General features: G+C 38.3%; 1 protein-coding gene across 1 annotated transcript; it reads right to left on the bottom strand.

Annotated features, from left to right (window-relative positions):
- Positions 1-1,765: 1,765 nt before the first annotated feature.
- LOC100891746 (synembryn-A) lies at positions 1,766-22,442 on the bottom strand. The gene is made up of 15 exons (XM_030989260.1): positions 22,334-22,442; positions 16,242-16,430; positions 15,630-15,677; positions 14,646-14,838; positions 13,666-13,735; positions 11,676-11,804; positions 10,750-10,966; positions 9,520-9,614; positions 8,880-9,039; positions 7,712-7,828; positions 6,743-6,804; positions 6,022-6,104; positions 4,499-4,652; positions 3,895-4,014; positions 1,766-3,176 (listed from the first exon to the last, which is right to left on the bottom strand). Exons 2-15 carry the CDS (start codon positions 16,329-16,331, stop codon positions 3,050-3,052), a joined length of 1,665 nt encoding a protein of 554 aa, XP_030845120.1. The 5' UTR covers positions 16,332-16,430; positions 22,334-22,442; the 3' UTR covers positions 1,766-3,049.
- Positions 22,443-22,659: the final 217 nt, after the last annotated feature.

Below are 22,659 nucleotides of genomic sequence, written 5' to 3'. Positions count from 1 at the left end.
ACTATGACTATACCAAATGGTAAACACAGTGCATGAGTTTTTATCAAAGAAAAAAAAGAAGATAAAAATACAAAGATTCTGGTATTCCCTCTTAGTCTCGGAAAATAGACAACTTATTTGTTTAATAAGAGGTTCTACAGTTTAGATGCAAGACTAGTTGCATCTGAATCTGTAAGAATGTACTGTAAACACTTTTATTTTTGCGTGATAAATTTTTTCGTGCTGAGCGACCCCAAAATATATTCGCTGGTCCTAAATTCGCATTGGACGCAATTCAGCCCGTTCAAAACACTCATAAGAAGTCATGCTTGTATTTTTGAGAGTTCTAAACTTCGCGCTTGCCAATTTAGCGTGAAATCAATGTACCGCAAATATTTCTACTTTTACATTATTAGAATGGGCCATGTGACCAAATCTAATTTATACCTCTTTTTGAAGCACCTCGATTTGAATGATTCCATTCACCTGTTACAAAATAATTGTATTTCAATAGTCAGAATGCAACCAGCATACGTTATGTGGTGTTAGGTAGGACAAGCCACAATGTTTGTCCTACCTACTGTAGCAACAAATACTGTATGCAATTCGCATTCTGACTATTGAGATACAATTATTTGTAACAGGTGAATGAAATTAATTGTATCTAGGCACTTCACAAAGACGTATGATTTAAATTTTGTTACATTACGAAAAATAACCCATTTCACCATTACATAATTTACATCTAGTATTAAAAAAAATTACTTCTTGTGAAAAAACAGCAAGATTCTTTCATTATAATTTTCTGAGTTTTGCACTGAACACATGATTTTATTCATATTTTATTTTACAATGACAAGCATGAAAAAGGTCTACCAGCTTATTTTAGTTATAAGGTGGAACTTGCATATGTGTGCATATGATGGAGCTAAATTATTTGCAATTTAATGTATAAAATGTTCTTATCATCTAAAACCATGCAAATGTGTTACAAGTCATTAGATACCTAAGAAAGCAAACTTTGAGTGACTCATTTGGACATTCAAAGGTTTCATTGTAGAAACACATTATTTAAATTAAAAAGTATTTTTTAAGTTTTTAAACACGATGGCCCAAAAGTGAAGAGGTAATCTAGACATGTGTGACATTTTGATAGAATCATCACCAAATTAACTTAAAAGGGAAGTCCACCCTGATATTAAGTTGGTTTTAATAAAAATTGAAAAATGAGAGGAACATGTCAGTGAAAGTTTGAGTAAAATCCGATTAAAAATAGGAAAGTTATGAATTGTATAAGTTGTCATCAGTTAAACACAAATTGGCAACACTGTAACGTATCTTGCGAACCCCCCTCCCATTTGCTCTGTATGGATAATTTCATAAACTATTATTTTCTTAGTTATTCATGACGGAATACACTTGTTTCATAAAGGGGTTGTTAGAAGAAAAACAACAACATATTTTCAATAATTATATTAAGGGAGCATATATGGTTGAAAATTTTCTTTAAAAAGAGAAAATATGATTTTCTGATTTTTGTCTTATTCAGAGCAAAAGGAAGGGGACCTCGCAAGATACGTCTCAGAGTTGCCAATTTGTGTTTGATTGATCACAAAGTCAAATATTCATAACTTTCTTATTTCTAATAGGATTTTACTCAAACTCTCACTGACCTGTTCCTCTCATATTTCTGTTTCTATTAAAACCAACTTAAAATCAGGGTGGACTTCCCCTTCAATAATTACATGCATTCCTTCTACATTGAACAATAAAGTGTATTTACAAGTACTGAAGTCTGTTGGTGAACAAGGGATAGTTTATACAGTAATATCCTCAATTTAGGGCTGGTCACAAATGAAGGATATAATGACGATTATGGAAATGATAAAAATGGATCCAAGAAAAGTCGGCGCTGAAGGCTAATTAGCATGTATCAGCAAGCACCATACATTTTCTATATAGACCGTTTATCACTCCTGCCAATGTTATCGTAATCATATGGTATGTTTCTAGGGAATTTCAAAATAGCACTCCTTTCCGGGTCTAACAGATTGTTTCCAGGTATATGTTCCGTGGAAACACACCATAATCCAATAAAACCATTAAATAGACCGTTTATCACTCCTGCCAGTGTTATCCTTATCATATGGCATGTTTCCTACAGGATTTTAAAATACCACTCCTTTTCCGGTCTAATGGATTATTTCCAGGTATATGTTCCGTGGAATTACACCATAATAATCCAATAAAACAGTAGATACACATAGTAGTGGGCTCATGGGAAATTCACCCAATAACATGTGCTGTTAATCCCCAGGATTAAATTTCAGTTTTATGACCAACAGGCCTTATGTAATGCTCTGCATTTTCAACTAATCGACCCATATGGAAAAGTAACTATTTTACATTTCCCTTACCCGAAGACTCTTGGAGAGACTAAGGGGTATTTCTTGATGGGACCACAGGTTCGCTGTGTGCTAGACTTGTACACCCATTAACGGTATTTCTACCAAGTCTGGTGTCAGCGGATTTATATGACCTTCTGTACATGGAAACTAACTTCCATCTCCCTTTGATGGAATTGCACTCCTGCAGAAACAGACTCGTTATATTCTGAAAGGGGTAACTGCTTAATTTCTAATTCCAGGTAAGTGACTGCATTACTTTACAGGGAAGTGCTTCACAGAGACTAAGATCAACTTTAAGTTGGACTTAACTATGGCAGGCCGTTCATGCCTCAGTTCTCTCTCACCATTTACGGACATTTGTCTCTCAAGGGTCATGCAAATCATGGTCACAAATCTACAGAATTTACATCATTTGAATATTCATTATTGAAGGAAAAAAATATTACCTGAAGATCATAATGGTGGGAGCAACCATGTTGCATGAATGGTCTGCCATATTCAAGTCCAACTTAAAGTCAATCTTAGTCTTTGTGAAACAACCCCCCCTGGTTTCCTGTAGGAACACACTGATATATCATCGACAGGTGACCAGCCCTTTGTCTTTCAAAGAAGTTCAAAAGCTTGACCGACGTAGATCGGCCAATTTTGAGGACAAGGTCGGATCAGTCGCCATCTGTATCGCCGTTGCCGTTTTCTTGGTTCTCAACGGCCTCAGCGCGACCCATGATCTCTTGCATCGAGATGAGGCGGCCATCTTGTCCGACAGCCATGGGAGTGATAACGCCCTCACTGTACAAGTAAGAAGATGAAAGGTATTAGAAGCACATTGTCATGCGATTGTTTGAGCTATTTTGATTATCATTTATGTTCAATATACAATTTTGATCTTGTAAAATTTTCTTAAAGATCTTGCAAAATCTATAATCATTATTGAAAATGCTTGGGTATTTATTTATGTGGGGATATATTGATCTTGTTAAATTTTACATATATTTTTGGCAGTATTTGCAACTATCTGCCCTGACATCATCACCATCTTATTATCTTCAGCATCATTATCCTCATCATCACCATACCATCGTCACCACAATCATTATCCCCCTCCTCTTCCTGCTCCTGCTCCTCCTCCTCCTCATCCTCATTATCATCGTCGTCGTCATCATCACCATCACCACCACCACCACCACCACCACCACCACCACCACCACCACCACCACCACCACCACCACCACCACCACCACCACCACCACCACCACCACCACCACCACCACCACCACCACCACCACCACCACCACCACCACCACCACCACCACCACCACCACCACCACCACCACCACCACCACCACCACCACCACCACCACCACCACCACCACCACCACCACCACCACCACCACCACCACCACCACCACCACCACCACCACCACCACCACCACCACCACCACCACCACCACCACCACCTCCACCACCACCATCACCACCCTCCTCCTCCTCTTCAAGTTGAACTCACTTGGCCATCTTAGTGATCATCACTGCTAGTTCTCTGGCATGGAACTCTTTCTGTTCCTCTGACATGCCTTCCATGGGGTCCGGTTTATCCTCCTCTACTCTCCCTGTAATGGGATTTATCCTGTGCAAAGGGCGGAGATTAAAATTCAACAATAATAAATCCCATACTTAAAGGGGAAGTCCACCCTCATATCAAGTTGGAAATATTAGAGAAAACTGGACAGTGAAAGTTTGAGCAAAAACCGATTGAAAATAAGAAAGTAATGAATTTTTGGAGGAGTGATTAATCAAACAAAACACTAAGTCCCTTTCCATTTGCCCAGTACTAAAAATCTTACAGAAGGGCATGTTCAGGAACCCACATATAAGGCCCATTCATCTATAAAGACCACTTTTTTTGTTTCCCTTGAAAATCATTCATCAAAACCTGTTCTAAAGGAACCCATATATAAAGATCACCTGTCTATATAGACCACAGTTATTGCTTCCCTTGAAAAATGTTTCTCACTGAAACCTGTACATAAAGACCACTTTTCTTTTCTTTTCTAAAGTGGTCTTTATATACAGGTTTCACTGTACATGCTAAATAAAATGAGTATTCATACCTGTCCCTGACTTCCCTGTATTCTTCTGTATCGCTGTCTGAATCACCGTCGCTATCGCTGTAATCAGTGTTACCCCTCCCGCCGTGAAGTAGCCCCCTCCTTGCAAGCATGCCAGCAGCATTGCCGTATCCAGTATACTTCACCATTCTTGAAACTGTGGAAAATAAAGGGGGGAGCTGAGACATTATTCAAATTGTGAACTAGACCCCACCCACCGTGTATTAGCCCCCTCCTTGCAAGCATGCCAGCAGCATTGCTGTATCCGGTATACTTCACCATTCTTAAAACTTTGTAACACACATACATCAGTGAGAAAAGAACACAGGAGCAGTGAGCATTGAAGCTCTGAAAATATCCCAAAATAGTTCTTGTAAATCAGTAAAGAATACGTCCATACAAATTGCTGGGAATATATGTCATTTTTGTCACAAGATACCCAAAGAGAGGTCTAATAATCAAAATAGTATTTCGCAACCAAAATAAATTGTAATATATCCTTCTCAGCATGGATTAAACTCTTTGAACACTGGAGTAGTCCCCTCTTAGCCAACATGAGAAATCAAAACCATATTGATACGGTTGTGCCCTTTGGTGAGGCATTCATTCTCCTAAGACCCTTGGTATCATGGTCGATTACTTACATGCTAACACAAGCTTTCTTAGCAGTCAGGTCATAACAGTAAATTGCTGTTGGGTCTATAACCAGTTCATCTAGTACACGATTAGTCTATTCCCATATGGTCTACACCCAGCCTGTCTACTAATCATTGTCTACTTATCATTTGGTCTATTGACCAGTAAGGCTAATATTCATCTGGTTTCATTTCAATTTGGTCCAATCTCCCATTTGGTCTAATGACCAGTAAGGCTAATTATTCATCTGGCTTCATTTCAATTTGGTCTAATCTCCCATTTGGTCTAATGACCAGTAAGGCTAATATTCATCTGGTTTCATTTCAATTTGGTCTAATCTCCCATTTGGTCTAATGACCAGTAAGGCTAATATTCATCTGGTTTCATTTCAATTTGGTCTAATCTCCCATTTGGTCTAATGACCAGTAAGGCTAATATTCAATCTGGTTTCATTTCAATTTGGTCTAATCTCCCATTTGGTCTAATGACCAGTAAGGCTAATATTCATCTGGTTTCATTTCAATTTGGTCTAATCTCCCATTTGGTCTATTACTCATTTAGTCTAATTTCCAGTTCGTCTAATGTACATTTTATCTACTATCCAATCGTCTAATGGTCTAATAATTTGTCACTATTTTCACGAAGTGACGGTAGTGAAAACAAAATTGCATTCACTTTGCGTTACGATTTTCCTCACTACCGTCACTTCGTGAAAACAAGGACGAATTATTTAATCATAAATAATAATAATCATTGATAGTAGACTGGCTTTGGTGTAGACCATATGAGAAAAGACTAAGTGGGTAGTCTGGTAGTAGACCAAATGGCAATAAACTGGTAAAAAGATAACATCAAACATATCACATGGGAAAAATTGTGAAGTACCATACCTGATTCCTTGCAGAGAATAAAGATGAAATCAGCCACTGATTCTTTGATTTCAGTTGACGGGTTTGTCATAAAGCGCACCAACCTATAAAGAAAGGTTATCATTAATTCAACAAAATTAACATTTTCAATGAATAAATAAATTACAGTGTTTTTTTAAAGTGTTATGATTTCTTTTATTCCTCTCTTTTTCTCTTCTTCCAGGTTGATAACATGAAAACTATTATCACTTTCCTCCTCTTCTTTTTCTTCTCTTTATTTCTACTTCTCTGGCAGCTAATCAGAGCTCCTCTTCCTCTTTTTTTATTTTTCTTCACTTCCTCCTCCTTTTTCTCCTCCCCCTCCTTATCCTCTTCCCTCCTCCTCCTCCTTCTTCTTCTTCTCCTTGTCCTCCTTCTCCTTCTCTTCCTCTTCCTCCTCCTCCTTCTCCTCCTCCTCCTCCTCCTCCTCCTTCCCCTCCTACTCCCCCTCCTCCTCCTTCCCCTCCTCCTCCCCCTCCTCCTCCTTCCCCTCCTCCTCCCCCTCCTCCTCCTCCACCTCCTCCTCCTCCTCCTTGTCCTCCTTCTCTTCCTCCTCCTCCTCAACCTCCTTCATCTCCTTCTTCTTCATTTATAAGTGTCCCCCTCAGCAAAAACAGCTTTCTAAAGTACAATTTCATGAAAATTTCAGCCCAGATCTACTGTCTAAGTTTCCACATACCCTAACCACTAGACCATAACTTACTTGTTTCTAAGTGAATCTCCTTCTTCAGGTAGGAGGGAGGCATCTCTTAATGGTGGCAAGACCTGGAATTTAGCACAAAAATTAAAATCATCACATACATGAATTTCTACATATGGGACTACGAGCTGAAATGTACATAGGTGAGACGGGATCAAATTTTTAACACTTCAAGAGAAAATTTAGAGTTCAAATTCTACAATCAAACATGCCTGTAGACATCATCTCTAATGATAGCAATAGCAGCAACAAATAATTACATAAATGAATACAAAAATATACAAATATACAAATAAATTCCACCCCCCCCCCAAAAAAAAAAGAAGAGAAAATGAGCAAGAACAAATTGACTCATTACAGTATATTCTTCGAAATTGTGAATGGTGAAATGACTTATTGTATTCACTCTCATAGGACTATTTTATTACCATTTAAACTTTTCAGTGGTTAAAAAAAAAAGTACAGTATCGAATATAATAAATCAGTCACTATAACTTTTCACGTCTAAAAATAGGAGCTCGGTGTATATACAGTTAAACCTGTCTATCTATTAAGGCCACCCAAGGGAAACAGAAAAAGTTTACCACTGTAGATAGGTGGCCTTTCTAAACAGGTTCTACAATGCACATTTCTTTCTCAGGAGAGAGACAGAAAACTTCGCCATTATGGACAGGTATAGAGAGATCGTCACAAGACAGCTTTGACTGTATATACATTCAAACCTGTCTATAGCTAGCGCAAGCGACCACCCAAGGGGAAAACAAAAAAGCATTCTTTATAGACAGGTTCCTCTAGTACAAGTTTCAATGAGAAACCATTTTCAATGGAAACAAAAAATGTGGTCTTTGTAGACAGGTTCCTCTAGTACATGTTTCAATGAGAAACCATTTTCAAAGGGGAACAAAAAAATCTGGTCTTTGTAGACAGGTGGCCACTATTAAAGACAGCTTTGGCTGTATATTTTTTTGTTACCTGTTCTTTGAGATGTTTTCTTATATAGCGGTTGCACCGAGACAGGACACAGAGGGCGCTGATCGCAGGGTTGAGTTGCTCCACGAGAGAATATTGCTTTCCATCTTTGACACCACACTGTAAAATAAACATCAAAGCACGCAGTTATGTACATGTGAAAACACAGTTATGTGCATTTAAGAACGTAATTACAACTGTATGCACGTGTAAGAACAGAGTTATGTACATGTAGGAACACAGTTATTTCCAAATTTATGTTACGTGAGAATGCGAAATATTAGAGCTTACATCTACAAGTTTTTAACACAGACCCCCGATTCAACCAGCCCACCTTCCATTCTTGAGTTACAAAAAAAAAAAAAAAAAATACAAAATTTACAAGGGTATGAATGATTTAGTTGTTAGCTGTAGATAGAGAGAGAGAGGTAATATGGATTACATACTCAAATTCTTTTTTTCCTTGGAATATTCCTGCTCCTCTAGAGAATAGGAAAAGACTGATATAGATTAAGAAACTGAGGTAAGGACAGGGTGTGAAGGAGAGGAAGAGGAGAAAGAGGAGAAAAGGAGAAAGAGGAGAAAAGGAGACAGATAGATGCACAGAGAGAGAGAAAGAGAGAGAAAGAGAGGGGGAGGAAAAGGACAGGTGACATAAAGAGAGAATGGCTCCAAGACTCTTGTTCATGCAGTGAATATATCCCCTATTAGAAAATGAATAGTAAAGAAACCGATATTGAGAGAGACAGAGAGAGAGAGATAGAGAGAGAGAGAGAGAGAGAGAGAGAAGAGAGGAAAAGAGAAGTTGGATGTGTAAAGATATTCAAATCTATTACAAAATGAAATAGTAGAGAAAGAAACCGAGAGAGAGAGAGAGCGCGCAAGAGAAAGAAAAGAGAAATTTAATTTAATTTAATTTAATTAAAATGAGAGTGAGTGAGAGAAAGAAAATGAGAGTGAGTGAGAGAAAGAGAGAGAGAGAGAGAGAGAGAGAGAGAGGAATAGAAAGAGAGTGAGGGAGAGAGAAATAGAGGAGAGAGGGGGATAAAGGAAAAGAGAAGTTGAATATATCCCCTATTAGAAAATTAAATAGTAGAGAAAGAAACAGAGAGAGACAGGGATAGAGAGAGGGAAGAGAGGAAAAAAGAAGTTTGATGAGTAATATTCAAACCTTTTCTATCCTCTTCTCCAGGAATTTGAGTATAGCTGCGATGAGATCCATGCTGTAACCATGGTAAGTGGACGATCCTCCGGTCGCTCCCTGGGGCTCCGGGATGAGTTGCATTACACAGGGTTTGGGTAGTGGCAAGGTTAACATGTTGACTGTGTGGCTGCAATGAAAGATGATAACGTAAACATAGACAATATTTCAATCATATGCAAATCATGCACACCAATTTAAGCAATTGGAGTTACAGTTTTAGTCTGGAATGGTATACAGAGCCAATTCGTTGCTTTGTGACGATTTACATTCACCTCAAATATAATAAAATTATAATGAAATAGTTGGGAGAATTCAGGAATTGATCAGATCAGTTTTTCTCGATTTGTATCATTAATAATGGTCAGTTTTCACTCAAAATTTCAGATTATCTTTAATTGTACATCTAGCATTGAAGCCACTACCTTTTAGCACCATTTTCTCTCATCTTTACAATGTTACCAAGTACCTTTAATATGATAATTGAGTATATGTGGAGGGAATAGCAAAGGCCCAAGGCCTATCAAGCGAGGCTGGGATAAGAAAATAATCAAGCTAATGAATTAAAAGAATTTCATGTATCAAAATATCTAATATAAATATTACTCACCTGTGATAAGCCTCTGTCTTCTCCTCGTTCTCTGCGTCTGAGAGCAGCAGTGCTCGGAATGAAATACCAAGTCTCTTCCAAACTGTGTCATCCTCCTGAAATGATAGAATAAAAGTTCAGAAAGAGGATAACGATGTGTTGTGGAAGGTGATGATTTCTCTTCAAATAATGTACATATATATATATATATATATATACAATCAAACCTGTCTATGTCTACTAAGGCCACCAAAGGGAGGCAATATGGGTGACCACTTTAAACAGGTGGCCTTTGTAGAGAGGTGGTCACTAACACAGAGAAATAGCAGCAACTGTAGGAAACTAAACATAGTACAAGTCTATGATGGTCATCTTTGTCAAATTTACCATTACTTACGCAGCCACCACCATCATACTATCACCATGATCTCCATCCCCACCACCACAATCACCATCATCATCATCATCATCACATCTTTAGCCACTGTCACAACCATCACCACCAACATCTACAACCACCACCACCATCATCACCATCTATGTCACCATAATCACTATTGTCTCCAACATCATCACAACCTCCACCATTACAAACACTACTTGTATTGCTTTGACTACCACCATCACTACCGCTATCACTAAAACCACACCACTTCCACTTCAGCTTCCACCTCTTCCACTATCACAACCATTAAAACTAACACTAAAACCACCACCATGACTACCACTACCACTTTTACTATTGCCACCACTTTCACTACCACCACATCTTCCAAGTTCCACTACCACTACCAGCACCATCACCACCACCATCATTACCACCACCACCACTACCACATTCACTACCACTACATCCACCTCTTCCGGTACAAGATCCTTACCCCTTGTAAGTCCTCCACCTTGACATGCACGATAACATTGAAGAATGTCTTGAATATCTCTCCGACCACTTCCACCTTCACTACCCCTACAACGAACACTAAAACCACTACCACTATTTAAACGCTAAAACCACAACCAATACCATTACGACTACCACTTCCACCATCAATACCACTACAACTAACACTAAAACCACTACCACTAGTTGAATGCAAAATCCAACTTCACTACAACTACTAATACTACTTTTACCATTACTGCCACTACCTTCTACTAACAACATTACCACTACCACTGCCATGACCCCTTCCACTACCACAACCACATTCGCTACCACTACATCCACCTCTTCCGGTATAAGATCCTTACCCCTTGTAAGTCCTCCACCTTGACATGTACGATAATATTGAAGAACGTCTTGAGTATCTCTCCGGCCAGGTCGGCCTGAGCTGCTGTGATGATTTCTCTCTTCTCTGAAGCCCCCATTGTCCCCATGCTCTCCCTGTCTTCAATGTCACAAAGCACCTCCGTCTCCAGCAGACCGGTAAAGATCTCGATTCCCGAGAGTTCTGTTCGAATCTTCGCCCTGAAAATGAATAATATGTATCATTCTAAATATGTGGATATAGAGCTGAGATAGGAACCCATAGTCATAGGAGATAATGAGGGGGTTTCTCCAAAGCCCATTTGTCCCAATGCTATCCCAATCTGTGATGTCACATAGCACCAGTCCTCTATTTCCAGAAAAGCAGTAAGGATTTAAATTCTGGAAAGTTTTGTGTGCGAATCTTCTCCTTGAAATTGAATAAAATTCAGGATGCTTCATAATGTGTTTTTTTAATGCCTGAACTACACATTTTTTACCAATTCCATCTTCTAATGTTAACTCTAAAGATAGATTTGCCGATGGTTTTATCACAGACAGAGATAATATACATGTACATGTTTTATCCAAACAAAACATAACAAAACAAAATACAACAAATAAACCAACAACAAAAGTGAAAAGAAAAAATAAATCATGCTCAACCTGTAAATACTGTTGTCTTATCTTAAAAAGATAATTCAAAAGAAACATTTCACTCAATTTGTCATGACTAACCTAATTAAAGCAATATTTTTGCCTGATATCAGCACATTAAAAATCATGTGAAATGAAAGTGAACAGAAACGCTTTATTGCCAATATCTGGAACAGACAGAACACATACACTGTAGCATGCAAATATACACATTGGTGTTTGGAAATGCAAGTTTGTCAGAAATTGACTTGAACGGAACATGATTTTACTTTACCTCAGATCAGGAGTGAGTGCCGTGAGTAAGAAGAGTAGTCTCATGTCGTAGAACTTGGTTTCCCATGTTACCGTGGAGTCAGAGTATCGCTTTGTACGGGCTAGGATCTTCTCTACACACGTGCTCTCACTGACAAAGAGAGAGAGAAAGAGAGAGAGGGAGAGTTAATCATTAAAGCCTATCTGTACTAGTTTACAGGAGGGATAAGACCACCCTGCAAGGTCACTGACAGGTGGTTATCATCAAATAGCTCTCACTTAACATAAGAAAAAGAGGATCATGGGGGACCAATGGTCACCAATTAGGCATTGTTTGCTATATAGAGGGAGCAAGTAGCTATAAGTAGTGCAGTGGGGCTTTAAAACATTATGAGAATGATTTATATGGCAGGCACCAGGAGCCTTATTCAATTCAGTACGCAGATTGAGTTAGTATTTTACTCACAATTTTACTTGGCTAAGTTATATGTCTTATTTTCGGATCATATCTGAGAATTTTACATCTGCAAGTCGACTTTAAGTCAAAATACTTACTGATATTAAAGTATTGTGACATCACACGGTCAATCCAGAATTATGCACAATTAACGCGTCGCATTGAATGTGCGCTTTTATAAATAAGATAACTGCGTATGATAACCATATGCTTGCCAATCAAGGGCCTTCAATAAAATTGGCTTAAAGGTAAAGACCAGTATTGGAAACGCCCCAATTTCAAAAAATGAAATGAAAGCTCTCATTACCAATCATGTGAAAGAATATGTTTTGACTAATACATGATGATAAAAAATTTGCCGGGAAACCGCCTACTAATTCATATATTTGGTAAATTTGTTTCTCTCATGGTCTGTGAGAGATATAGGGTAGTCCCATATACATCTTTCTGTGTATAGTGCTTGTAACTTTATGAATAATGGGCCAAATTTCTTATCATTTTGATGATTCCAGGACCTTGCAGATGCTAGATGCTAGATGATCAACCTTTTCCGATCGATTCCACAACGTTTCTTTCACAATGCAATCGCATGACCATAACTGGTCTTTACCTTTAAGTCTGCTTGAGAGCTGTCTTAAATCTAGGGAAAAGTGCTTAGCCAGAAGCATCAATTGAATACCACAGTTGGTTAAGTATTTTACCTGAGCCAAAAACTTATTAAAATACTCATATTTCTGACATAACTATTAAAATGACAGGACAAATTAGTTCTGCAGTGACCAATATCTTTTCAGTAGAATCTGAATCATATCTTTTTTTTTAGTAGAGTTCGTCCTGGATTAGCAGTTGTAAACATTGCAGAATTGAGTCAAACTTCTTTTATTTGTATAGGGTTATTCAAAATATTTCAAAGCACTTTTGGAGCTCTCAATAGCGAAACCACTCTGTTTCCATGACATTGCCAGAATTACTAACAGGGTTGCAGGTATACAAATTTGGTTCCAAAAACATGTAACATCCATAAATCTACTGCCAAGGTCACACCAAAACCTTTTAAACTTCGATGTCAGTTTGTTTCTCGAAAGTATTAAAAGATAAACTTGAGTTGTGGTAAAAAAAGAAAATAAATTCTAACTCAACTTACACTGAATATTCAAGATTACAAATAAATGTCATGTGCCAAACAATTTTGGTAGAAGATGTATAATGGCTGAGTAATGAGCATAGAAAGATAAGGAAATCAAGGTTAGTAGCCCCCGACACCATTTGTGTAGTCCCATATACATCCTTCTGTGTACAGTGCATGTTACTTTACCAAGACTGGGCCAAATTTATTATGATTTTGATGACTCCAGAGCCTTGCAGTACACACCAATACTTACATGCTACATGATCAACTTTTTCACACCTTTTCTTTCACAATGCAATCGCATGACCAGAACTCAACTTTATCTTAAAGTACTGGTATTCTTAAATTGTGTTCACATATTGCACTGAGATATATAGCAAGAAAAGAGAGTGGCAATCTTGAGCAAGGAAAGCCAGTTATATGTACCTGCATATTGTCCGCACGTTGGCATTGTTGAACACGAGATTACACAGGCACTTCTGGGCTTCTGTGACAACTGGAGAGGTGAGAGAAAAATAAACACAGAGTTACGGTCACATTGGAAAAATATTCCAGGAAATTCTGCTGGTGGAAAAGCATTTCAAGAGATACTGGCTTTGAATGATTGTATCATGTTTGTTATTCATGTATTCATGTAAAATATAAGGAGGGATGTTTGAATGAATAAAATGTACACAAATTAAAACTTGTAAACATCTTTCAATTAAATGACAACGTTCCCTGCATTTTATGAAAACAGTATTCCCTCATTTTACCCATTTTGCCTTGGTAGAGTTTCAAGACCCGTTCATCACTATTATCATGTATGCTTTATGAACATCTGTTACTACTGCTCGTTACTCCGCTACGACCAATTCGCTTGATAATGATACTTCATATTGTATGCAATATAAATAATAATAATAGCTCGTTCTTATATAGCGCTTTTCAGGACCGGAGGCCCTCTCAAAGCGCTTTACAGATAAGTATATTATTACCCCGGTCATTGGATTCAGGCTTACCCGCACACAATGTATGCACATTCTCCACTCCCTGGGGAGCATTCCAGCCAGGCGTCATTTTTACAAGCACACACTTGCTAATCTAACCACATTAGCTTTCGCATCCTACCGGGTACCCATTTAACACCTGGGTGGAGAGTGGCAAATGTAGATCAATGTCTTGCCAAAGGACATTAGTGCCGCGGTGGGACTTGAACCGCGGACCTTGTGATCCTCAGTCCGGTGACATATCCACTCGTCCACGACACTGTGGCAGTAAGGACGTATTTATATCACAATACTGGGAGTTGTTAGGCTACCGTACAATTTATTGCCGCATGGCTATGCACGACCCGCTGGGCCAAACGGGATGACATTAACAAAATCAACATGCCTCAAGAGGGCAGCAAACAGGACGGCACTGACCTTTAATATCACACTCCTTTGGTTCTTCACTAAGGCCGGCCAGTTTGGCCAGAAGGTGCACGCATTCCTTCTGTTCCAGCTGCAGCATGTTGTATTTATCCCGACTGAATATCTTGAGCGATTCCAGACACAGTAACTGGCATTCCCAGCTGTCCGTTGCCTCCAGCATGGTGACAACATCGCCAACAAATTTCTGATAAAATGGGAAATGAAAAATCAGCGAAACCTGTATATAAAGACCACTCAAGGGAGAAAAAAAAAATTGGTCTTTATAGGCAGGTGTTCTTTAAGTACAGGTTCTGTTAGTACCAGCATGTAAATAACATCACCAACACATTTCTGATAAAAAGGGAGACCAAAAAAAAAAAAATCAGTAATACAGTGAAACCTGTATATAAAGACCACTCAAGGGAGAAATAAAAAGTGTTCTTTATAGGCAGGTGATCTGTAAGTACAGGTTCTTTTAGTATCAGCATGTATATCAATCACATCACCAACAAATTTCATATAAAATGGGAGACGTAAAATCCATAATACAGTAAAACCTGTAAAAAGACCACTCAAAAGAAACTAACAGACATGTTTTTTTTTCTATACAAGTGGACACTAAAGCATGGAGATAGCAATAATCCCAAAGAAACATTTACAAGTCATTTTCATTCATGTTTTTTCCACACAGTATGAATGAAAATAGAATGAAAATGGAATAAAAATTGCCAGTTTGTTCACAAATATAGCGATTGCAACCTTCACTCCACACATTGCCAATTTACTGCTCACTTTCAATTAAATCATTCTATTCATAAATGGCAAAATGAATTGCAACAGAAATGGAATCAACATTGTCTAAAACTTTGTTCATTCTTTTTATATTTAATATAGCATTCTGAATCAAAATAATGCCAAGATGACAATGAAATGGGACGATAAACTCCTATTGGTTTGGGGAAAGATTTGAGATCACGAGATACAAATTTAACTTACCTTTTTGGTTTCCAATTGCACATCTGTGAAAGAGAATGTACCAGCATTCTGTTTCAATGAAAATAGAAAACAAATAAAATAAAATTTAAAGGGGAAGTCTTCCCTAATATTTGATTGGTTTTAATAGAAGCAGAAACATAGAAAAACAGATCTGTGAAAGTTTGAGCAAAATCTGAGAAAGAATAAAAAATGTTAAGAATTGTTGTATTTGTGAAGCTGTGACGCAGTTTGTGAGGTCTTCTTCAACTCACTCTGTACATACACTTCAAAAATTTTCATATTCATAGTTATTGATGACAGAATAGATTTGTTTCATACAGGGGTTAAATCATATAGAAACGTGTTTGCAATAATTATATTTATGGTGCATGTATGATTAAACACTTTCTTTCTGGAAAATGGAATTTCAGATAAAAAAAAACAACAAAGCGAAGAACTTTTAATTAACAAACATCACTATTAAACTATTATTAATTTTACGTTCCGGATTCATCTGTACATGCTACTACATTTTGTTAAGCCAACTTAATCCATTGACTTGGAGAACCAGGAGGATCCCGTATGAAATTTATTGGGACAGAGAAATCAGTAAGTCTGGTCAAACTTTCATACCTCTTTTGTGAATTCTTGCAGCTTGTTGCAGATTTCGGTCTGGTTGCCAGACTCGAAGGCTGGCACAGCCGATACGAGCAGCGTATTCATCTTCGGGACACTGTTTGATACAAGCTTGATTAGTTCCTTGAGGCTTGAGATCCCCCTCTGGGTATTGGCAGAACTTCAAGTTCCTGAAATCAGTTTAATCTGGAAGAAAAACTAGATGGAATTCGACTGCGCGCAGTCGAAAATGATGCCTCCGTCATAGAGCAATTTTACAAACCGAAACGGAAGAAATTTTTCAAATTCAAGTTCAATTGTAATCCATTAACATGTTCTCAGAATATCGTGATTACAAGCAATTTCTCATATACATATATGACCCTTTGATCTTTGACCTCATGACCCTAAAATCTACTCAGTTCATTGGCTCTGCAAGATTTCCTGAGTTAAATAGTAATCCATCTGTCAGTTCTAATGAGAATGCGTCCACAAGCTATTTTTGCATACATAATGAGCCCATGACCTTTGATCTTATGAACCATTCATTGGCTCTGCAAGATACATAAATGATCTAAGTTTGGCAGGAATCCATCAATCTGTTCTAATGATAATACGATCACAAGCTGTTTTTGCATACATAATGAGCCCTGTGACCTTTCACCTTTACCTCATGACCCCAAAATCTAATCAGTTCATCAGCTCTGCAAGTAACATACATGACCTAAGTTTGGCAGGAATCCATCAATCGGTTCTTGAGATAAGGCGATCACGAGCTGTTTTTGCATACACAATGTGCGCTGTGACCTTTGACCTCGTGACCCCAAAATCTAATCAGTTCATTGGCTTTGCAAGATACATACATGACCAAAGTTTGGCAGGAATCCATCAATCGGTTCTTCAGATAACGCGATCACAAGCTGTTTTTGCATACATAATGAGCCCTGTGACCTTTGACCTTTGACCTCGTGACCCCAAAATCTAATCAGTTCATCAGCTCTGCAAGATACTTACATGACCAAAGTTTGGCAGGAATCCATCAATCGGTTGTTCAGATAACGCGATCACAAGCTGTTTTTGCATACATAATGAGCCCTGTAACCTTTGACCTTTGACCTCGTGACCCAAAATGTAATCAGATTGTTTTCCTATAGTGATACACACTATCACTAAGTTTGAAGTTTAAATCTCCAGTGGTTCTTGAGATATCATGATAACAATCTCAATGTATGGAATTTCATAAGTTGACCTCTGTGACCCTTGACCTTTGACATACGTGCTCCAAAATCTAATCAGATCGTCTTCCTATGGTGATACATACTATCCTTAAGTTTGAAGTTTAAATCTCAAATGGTTCTTGAGATATCGCGCTAACAAACTCAATACAAGGAATTTCATAAGTTGACCTCTGTGACCTGTGACCTTTGACCTACGTACTCCAAAATCTAATCAGATCGTCTTCCTATGGTGATAAATACTATTCCCGAGTCTTAGGTTTAAATCTTAAATGGTTCTTGAGATATTGTGATAACGGTCAAACGGGACGGACGGACGGACGTACGGACGGACGTACGGACGTACGGACGGACGGACGTACGGACGTACGGACGGACAACCCGAAAACATGATGCCTCCGGCACCACCTTCGGTGGCGGAGGCATAAAAAGAAATATATAAACAGCGTTATCAATTTTAATTGTTGAACAATACGTTGATGTCAGTTGATATATGATTATTGGTCCTGTGAAGTCCTATGTACCTTATAATTATGTTTAAATGCGATTGCTCTTGAATGTGTTTTTTTCTTCTTCTCTTTCTTCATATCTATGTATTTAAAGTGTCAATTTATACATTTTTATGAACCATTTTTATGCCTGCCTTTTTATTGTATGAAATCCAACTCTGGATGTTGGTTGCAATAAATGAATGAATATATTAGCATTTGTTTTGTGCTTACATTTTATATAAAAATAGTTTTAACAAAAATCAGAGAGAAACAATATCGTGAAAGTTTGAAAAAATATTGGAGATATTGTAGAGATTAATAATTAAATAACAAACAAAAAGGGATTACTAAATCTATTCGGAATGACATATTGACATTGACAGTGTTGACAGCGTATGACGTTGCATCCTGCCATCACCCCTCGTCACGCCTCGGGGTGATATCAGGATGCAACATCCCCTTGAGCCTATAAATCAACTATTCCTCTCACAGCAGTCATTATATCTATAACATTATTAATACTGATCAGTAGGGGTGCTGGTCATTATTCATATTTTTGATCCGCGCATTACCGTTGTCGATGCAAAAAACGGATTCCTCAATGATTTTTTTTAATGCATTTTCCATTGACTTTGTACAGAGACTTTCACGTTGTGAGCGATAAATCCTCGGGAGTACACAGTGAACTGGGGTTATTTATATTTTCTTTTGCGGAAGCCGTTTTTTTTGCATAGCCAGTGGGCGGTTAGGGAACCCGAAACCCACAGAGCGCCGATCAAAAAAAATTCTGCGAAAATTCTTTTAGGTCTAGAGTAAGATCGCCAAACTTCGGACACTTAAGACAAAACGGGGGAAAAAATTAAATTCTTTTTTTAATTATTGAAAGATCAAATATATTATTATTGTGCAAATACTGTTTATGTATATCATGAAAAGAAAATTAGTAAAGGAAATGGAAAACTAGAATTATTTACTTACCCGCCGAACCTTTTTATATGCCAAGCTTCGGACGCACTTGCCAAGCTTCGGACGTTCATGAGTAGCGCACGTATAACGCACGTATAGCGCATAGCGCACGTACAGTGCACGTATAGCGCGCACGCTAAAGTGCGCATTCATCGGAGGTTTGGAAACCGGATCAAAAATGGTACGACGGGGGTAAGTTTGACTGCGTTGATTTCATGAAAAAAGTATTATTTTCTCGTTTTGAGTAGATTTATTTTAGGTAGAACTATCAGAAAGGTGTTTTTCACAACACTCACACAATATTTTGGTGCTAAATCTTACGAAAGCGCTATTTTTTCGTAGTCAAAATGACACTCAATGTTGCCTGTCCGAAGTTTGGAAGAGCGCCATCTTCTGGTAGGGGTACCTGTATAGTACCCCTAGGTCCGTGGTAACGGCCGCCATTAGAAAATTTTCGCGATAGAGTGAAAAAGTATCTCATAAGCTCCCATAATTTTGGCAGAAACCACGTGAAATATGCCAAGGATTTGTTTGTAATCGATATATTGAAGGCTCTATACTTTAACTCCCCTGTTAAGGGACTGTAAAAATCCAACCTGAAATCTGTCTCTGAATTCGATGTTTTTTGTGAGTTTTGCAGACGGCAACCTGCCCTAACTTTCTGTACTAACGATGTAGGTTAGATCTAGTAGTAGTATCAAATGCATGCAAGTTACCCACCTGAGCTAGGCTCATATTTTGTGTTCGAGCCGTCGAAGTAATTTTTGTCCGAAGTTTGGCGGTGTCCGAAGTTTGGTGGTTTTACTCTAGGTCTATTCATTCACTCACAAATTTATTCCTGCATAATCCTAGACCGAATTTTCTGTCTCTTTCGTTCGTTAGCCTCTTATTGGGGTAGGGTCGGCTTTAGAGAGAGCCGACCCTACCCCAATAAGAGGCTAACGAACGAAAGAGAGAGCCGGCCCTACCCCAATAAGAGGCTAACGAACGAAAGAGACGGAAAATTCGGTCTAGCATAATCCTAGACCGAATTTTCCGTCTCTTTCGTTCGTTAGCCTCTTATTGGGGTAGGGTCGGCCGGCTCTCTCTTTAGAGACGGAAACCGTCTATACACATTCCCTTGATAACGCCACGGCCATTTCAGGTCGTAGCGTTTTGCCCCCAAAATCCCCCAAAATGTCATTTTACCTCATGCATTGATTATTTAAAATTAGGAGAAGGTTATACTACATCGGTTCCACTTACCAACTTGACTGAAATAATCCGTTTAATGGTCCCTTTTAAGGATATTATGGGTCAAAATCGACATCCATGTTGAAATCTTGCAAGCCGTGTTAAACTCTCGCTGCACACGGAGTCATCTAAATCAATCTCATCCCTTTTAGTCTACGCCGAAGGCAAAACGATTATGAAGGAAAAACTGTGATAACGCCATTACGAACGTGTAGATGGTGCACAGTTTTTCCTTCATAATCGTTTTGCCTTCGGCGTAGACTAGAAGGGATGAGATTGATTTAGATGACTCCGTGCGCAGCGAGAGTTTAACACGGCTTGCAAGATTTCAACATGGATGTCGATTTTGACCCATAATTTCCTTAAAAGGGACCATTAAACGGATTATTTCAGTCAAGTTGGTAAGTGGAACTGATGTAGTATGAAGGGGTGACCAAAGTTCGCGGACATTTTAGAACACATTACAAAATGTGATATTCGATCTATGATTTCTCACATTCTACACAACTTTATTTATTTCAATTATTACCGAATGGACGGCAAAGTTTTTTATAACAGATTGGTTCAACTAGAAAAATTTACCGTCGAAGGATTTCGGAGATATCGCGATCTAAAAATTCGATGTCTGATCGTGCGTGCGCGCTGCATCTAAAAAAGTCATAAAAACAATGAGACCTAACTTCACGCACGGTGGTTTACAGTTGATTTATCAAAAAATGCGATCCATCAAAAATAAGGTAATATCATAATTTGCAAGGCAAGATATCGTACAATCAGTTAGTACCACTCTTTACTTACAATTTTGAGGATTTCTGATCTCAAAATGAAGATTTCCAGACCCTTATCGGTAAGTTGATAATTTTTCGGAACGGACGCAAATAACTGCAAAATTTGCCGATCTTTTGTCAATATTTTCACAATTTCGCACCCAATTCTAAAGAAAATTTCGTTTCTGGGTAATTTTATGACCATCTTTCCATTGGTGATATCAGATTTTCGAAATCTTACCGATTTTTTGAGAAAGCGAACTTTGGTCACGCGCGAACTTTGGTCACACCGCCATATAACCTTCTCCTAATTTTAAATAATCAATGCATGAGGTAAAATGACATTTTGGGGGATTTTGGGGGATTTTGGGGGCAAAACGCTACGACCTGAAATGGCCGTGGCGTTATCAAGGGAATGTGTATAGACGGTTTCCGTCTCTAAAGAGAGAGCCGACCCTACCCCAATAAGAGGCTAACGAACGAAAGAGACGGAAAATTCGGTCTAGCATAATCCTAGACCGAATCTTCCGTCTCTTTCGTTCGTTAGCCTCTTATTGGGGTAGGGTCGGCCGGCTCTCTCTTTAGAGACGGAAACCGTCTATACACATTCCCTTGATAACGCCACGGCCATTTCAGGTCGTAGCGTTTTGCCCCCAAAATCCCCCAAAATGTCATTTTACCTCATGCATTGATTATTTAAAATTAGATGACTCCGTGCGCAGCGAGAGTTTAACACGGCTTGCAAGATTTCAACATGGATGTCGATTTTGACCCATAATTTCCTAATAAAAGGGACCATTAAATGGATTATTTCAGTCAAGTTGGTAAGTGGAACCGATGTAGTAGGTCTATAACCTTCTCCTAATTTTAAATAATCAATGCATGAGGTAAAATGACATTTTGGGGGATTTTGGGGGATTTTGGGGGCAAAACGCTACGACCTGAAATGGCCGTGGCGTTATCAAGGGAATGTGTATAGACGGTTTCCGTCTCTAAAGAGAGAGCCGACCCTACCCCAATAAGAGGCTAACGAACGAAAGAGACGGAAAATTCGGTCTAGCATAATCCATGCATTCATTTATTCATTCATTCACGTTTTCATTCACTTTTCGCATAATCATTGCCCTGACAAAACGATACGAAAATATCAATTATTTATCAACAACAGAAGCGACGTGCAGACAAGGACAACACCATGAACACTGAAATGTGACTGTCAATCTCTCTCTTGTATCCTTCCTCCGCTCAGCCACAGGTCGGAGATCGTCGGCACTGTGAACATTTTTTCATCCACCGGCGAAGTTTGAACTTCCAAGTTCCAAAGCAAATTACTAGTAATTACAAGTTCTAGGTTCATGGTATATGGATTTAGGGTAACACAAGAAGTTCGAGAAATTTTAAATGAAGTTAGAAATTACCCAAAATTGCCAGCCAAGGAAAGGTCTCTTCACTCTATTGTTGACATCATCAGACATCAGTGACAAGAATGAACATTTACTTTTTTCTCTCAAACGAATGAAGTTAGCTTACTAAAAAGGAGGAGTGAATTATAAGCATAGCATATTATAGTGGAGATCGTTTTACACTTCTAAACGTATATATCTTCAAAAATATTAAAATTCAATTTATTTAAATAACCAATATATTTAGATTATATTTTATTTTTAAAACCTATTTTGATATGTCAATTTAGTGTTTAAATCTTATTGAACAAGATCTACTAATAGTCTAGGCCTATATCCTA

This window comes from Strongylocentrotus purpuratus, unplaced genomic scaffold (genome assembly GCF_000002235.5).
Source record: "Strongylocentrotus purpuratus isolate Spur 01 unplaced genomic scaffold, Spur_5.0 spur5_scaffold_18, whole genome shotgun sequence".
NCBI lineage: Eukaryota > Metazoa > Echinodermata > Echinoidea > Camarodonta > Strongylocentrotidae > Strongylocentrotus > Strongylocentrotus purpuratus.
Note: the sequence above shows the minus strand (reverse complement) of the source record. Positions and strands in the feature narration are given on the sequence as shown.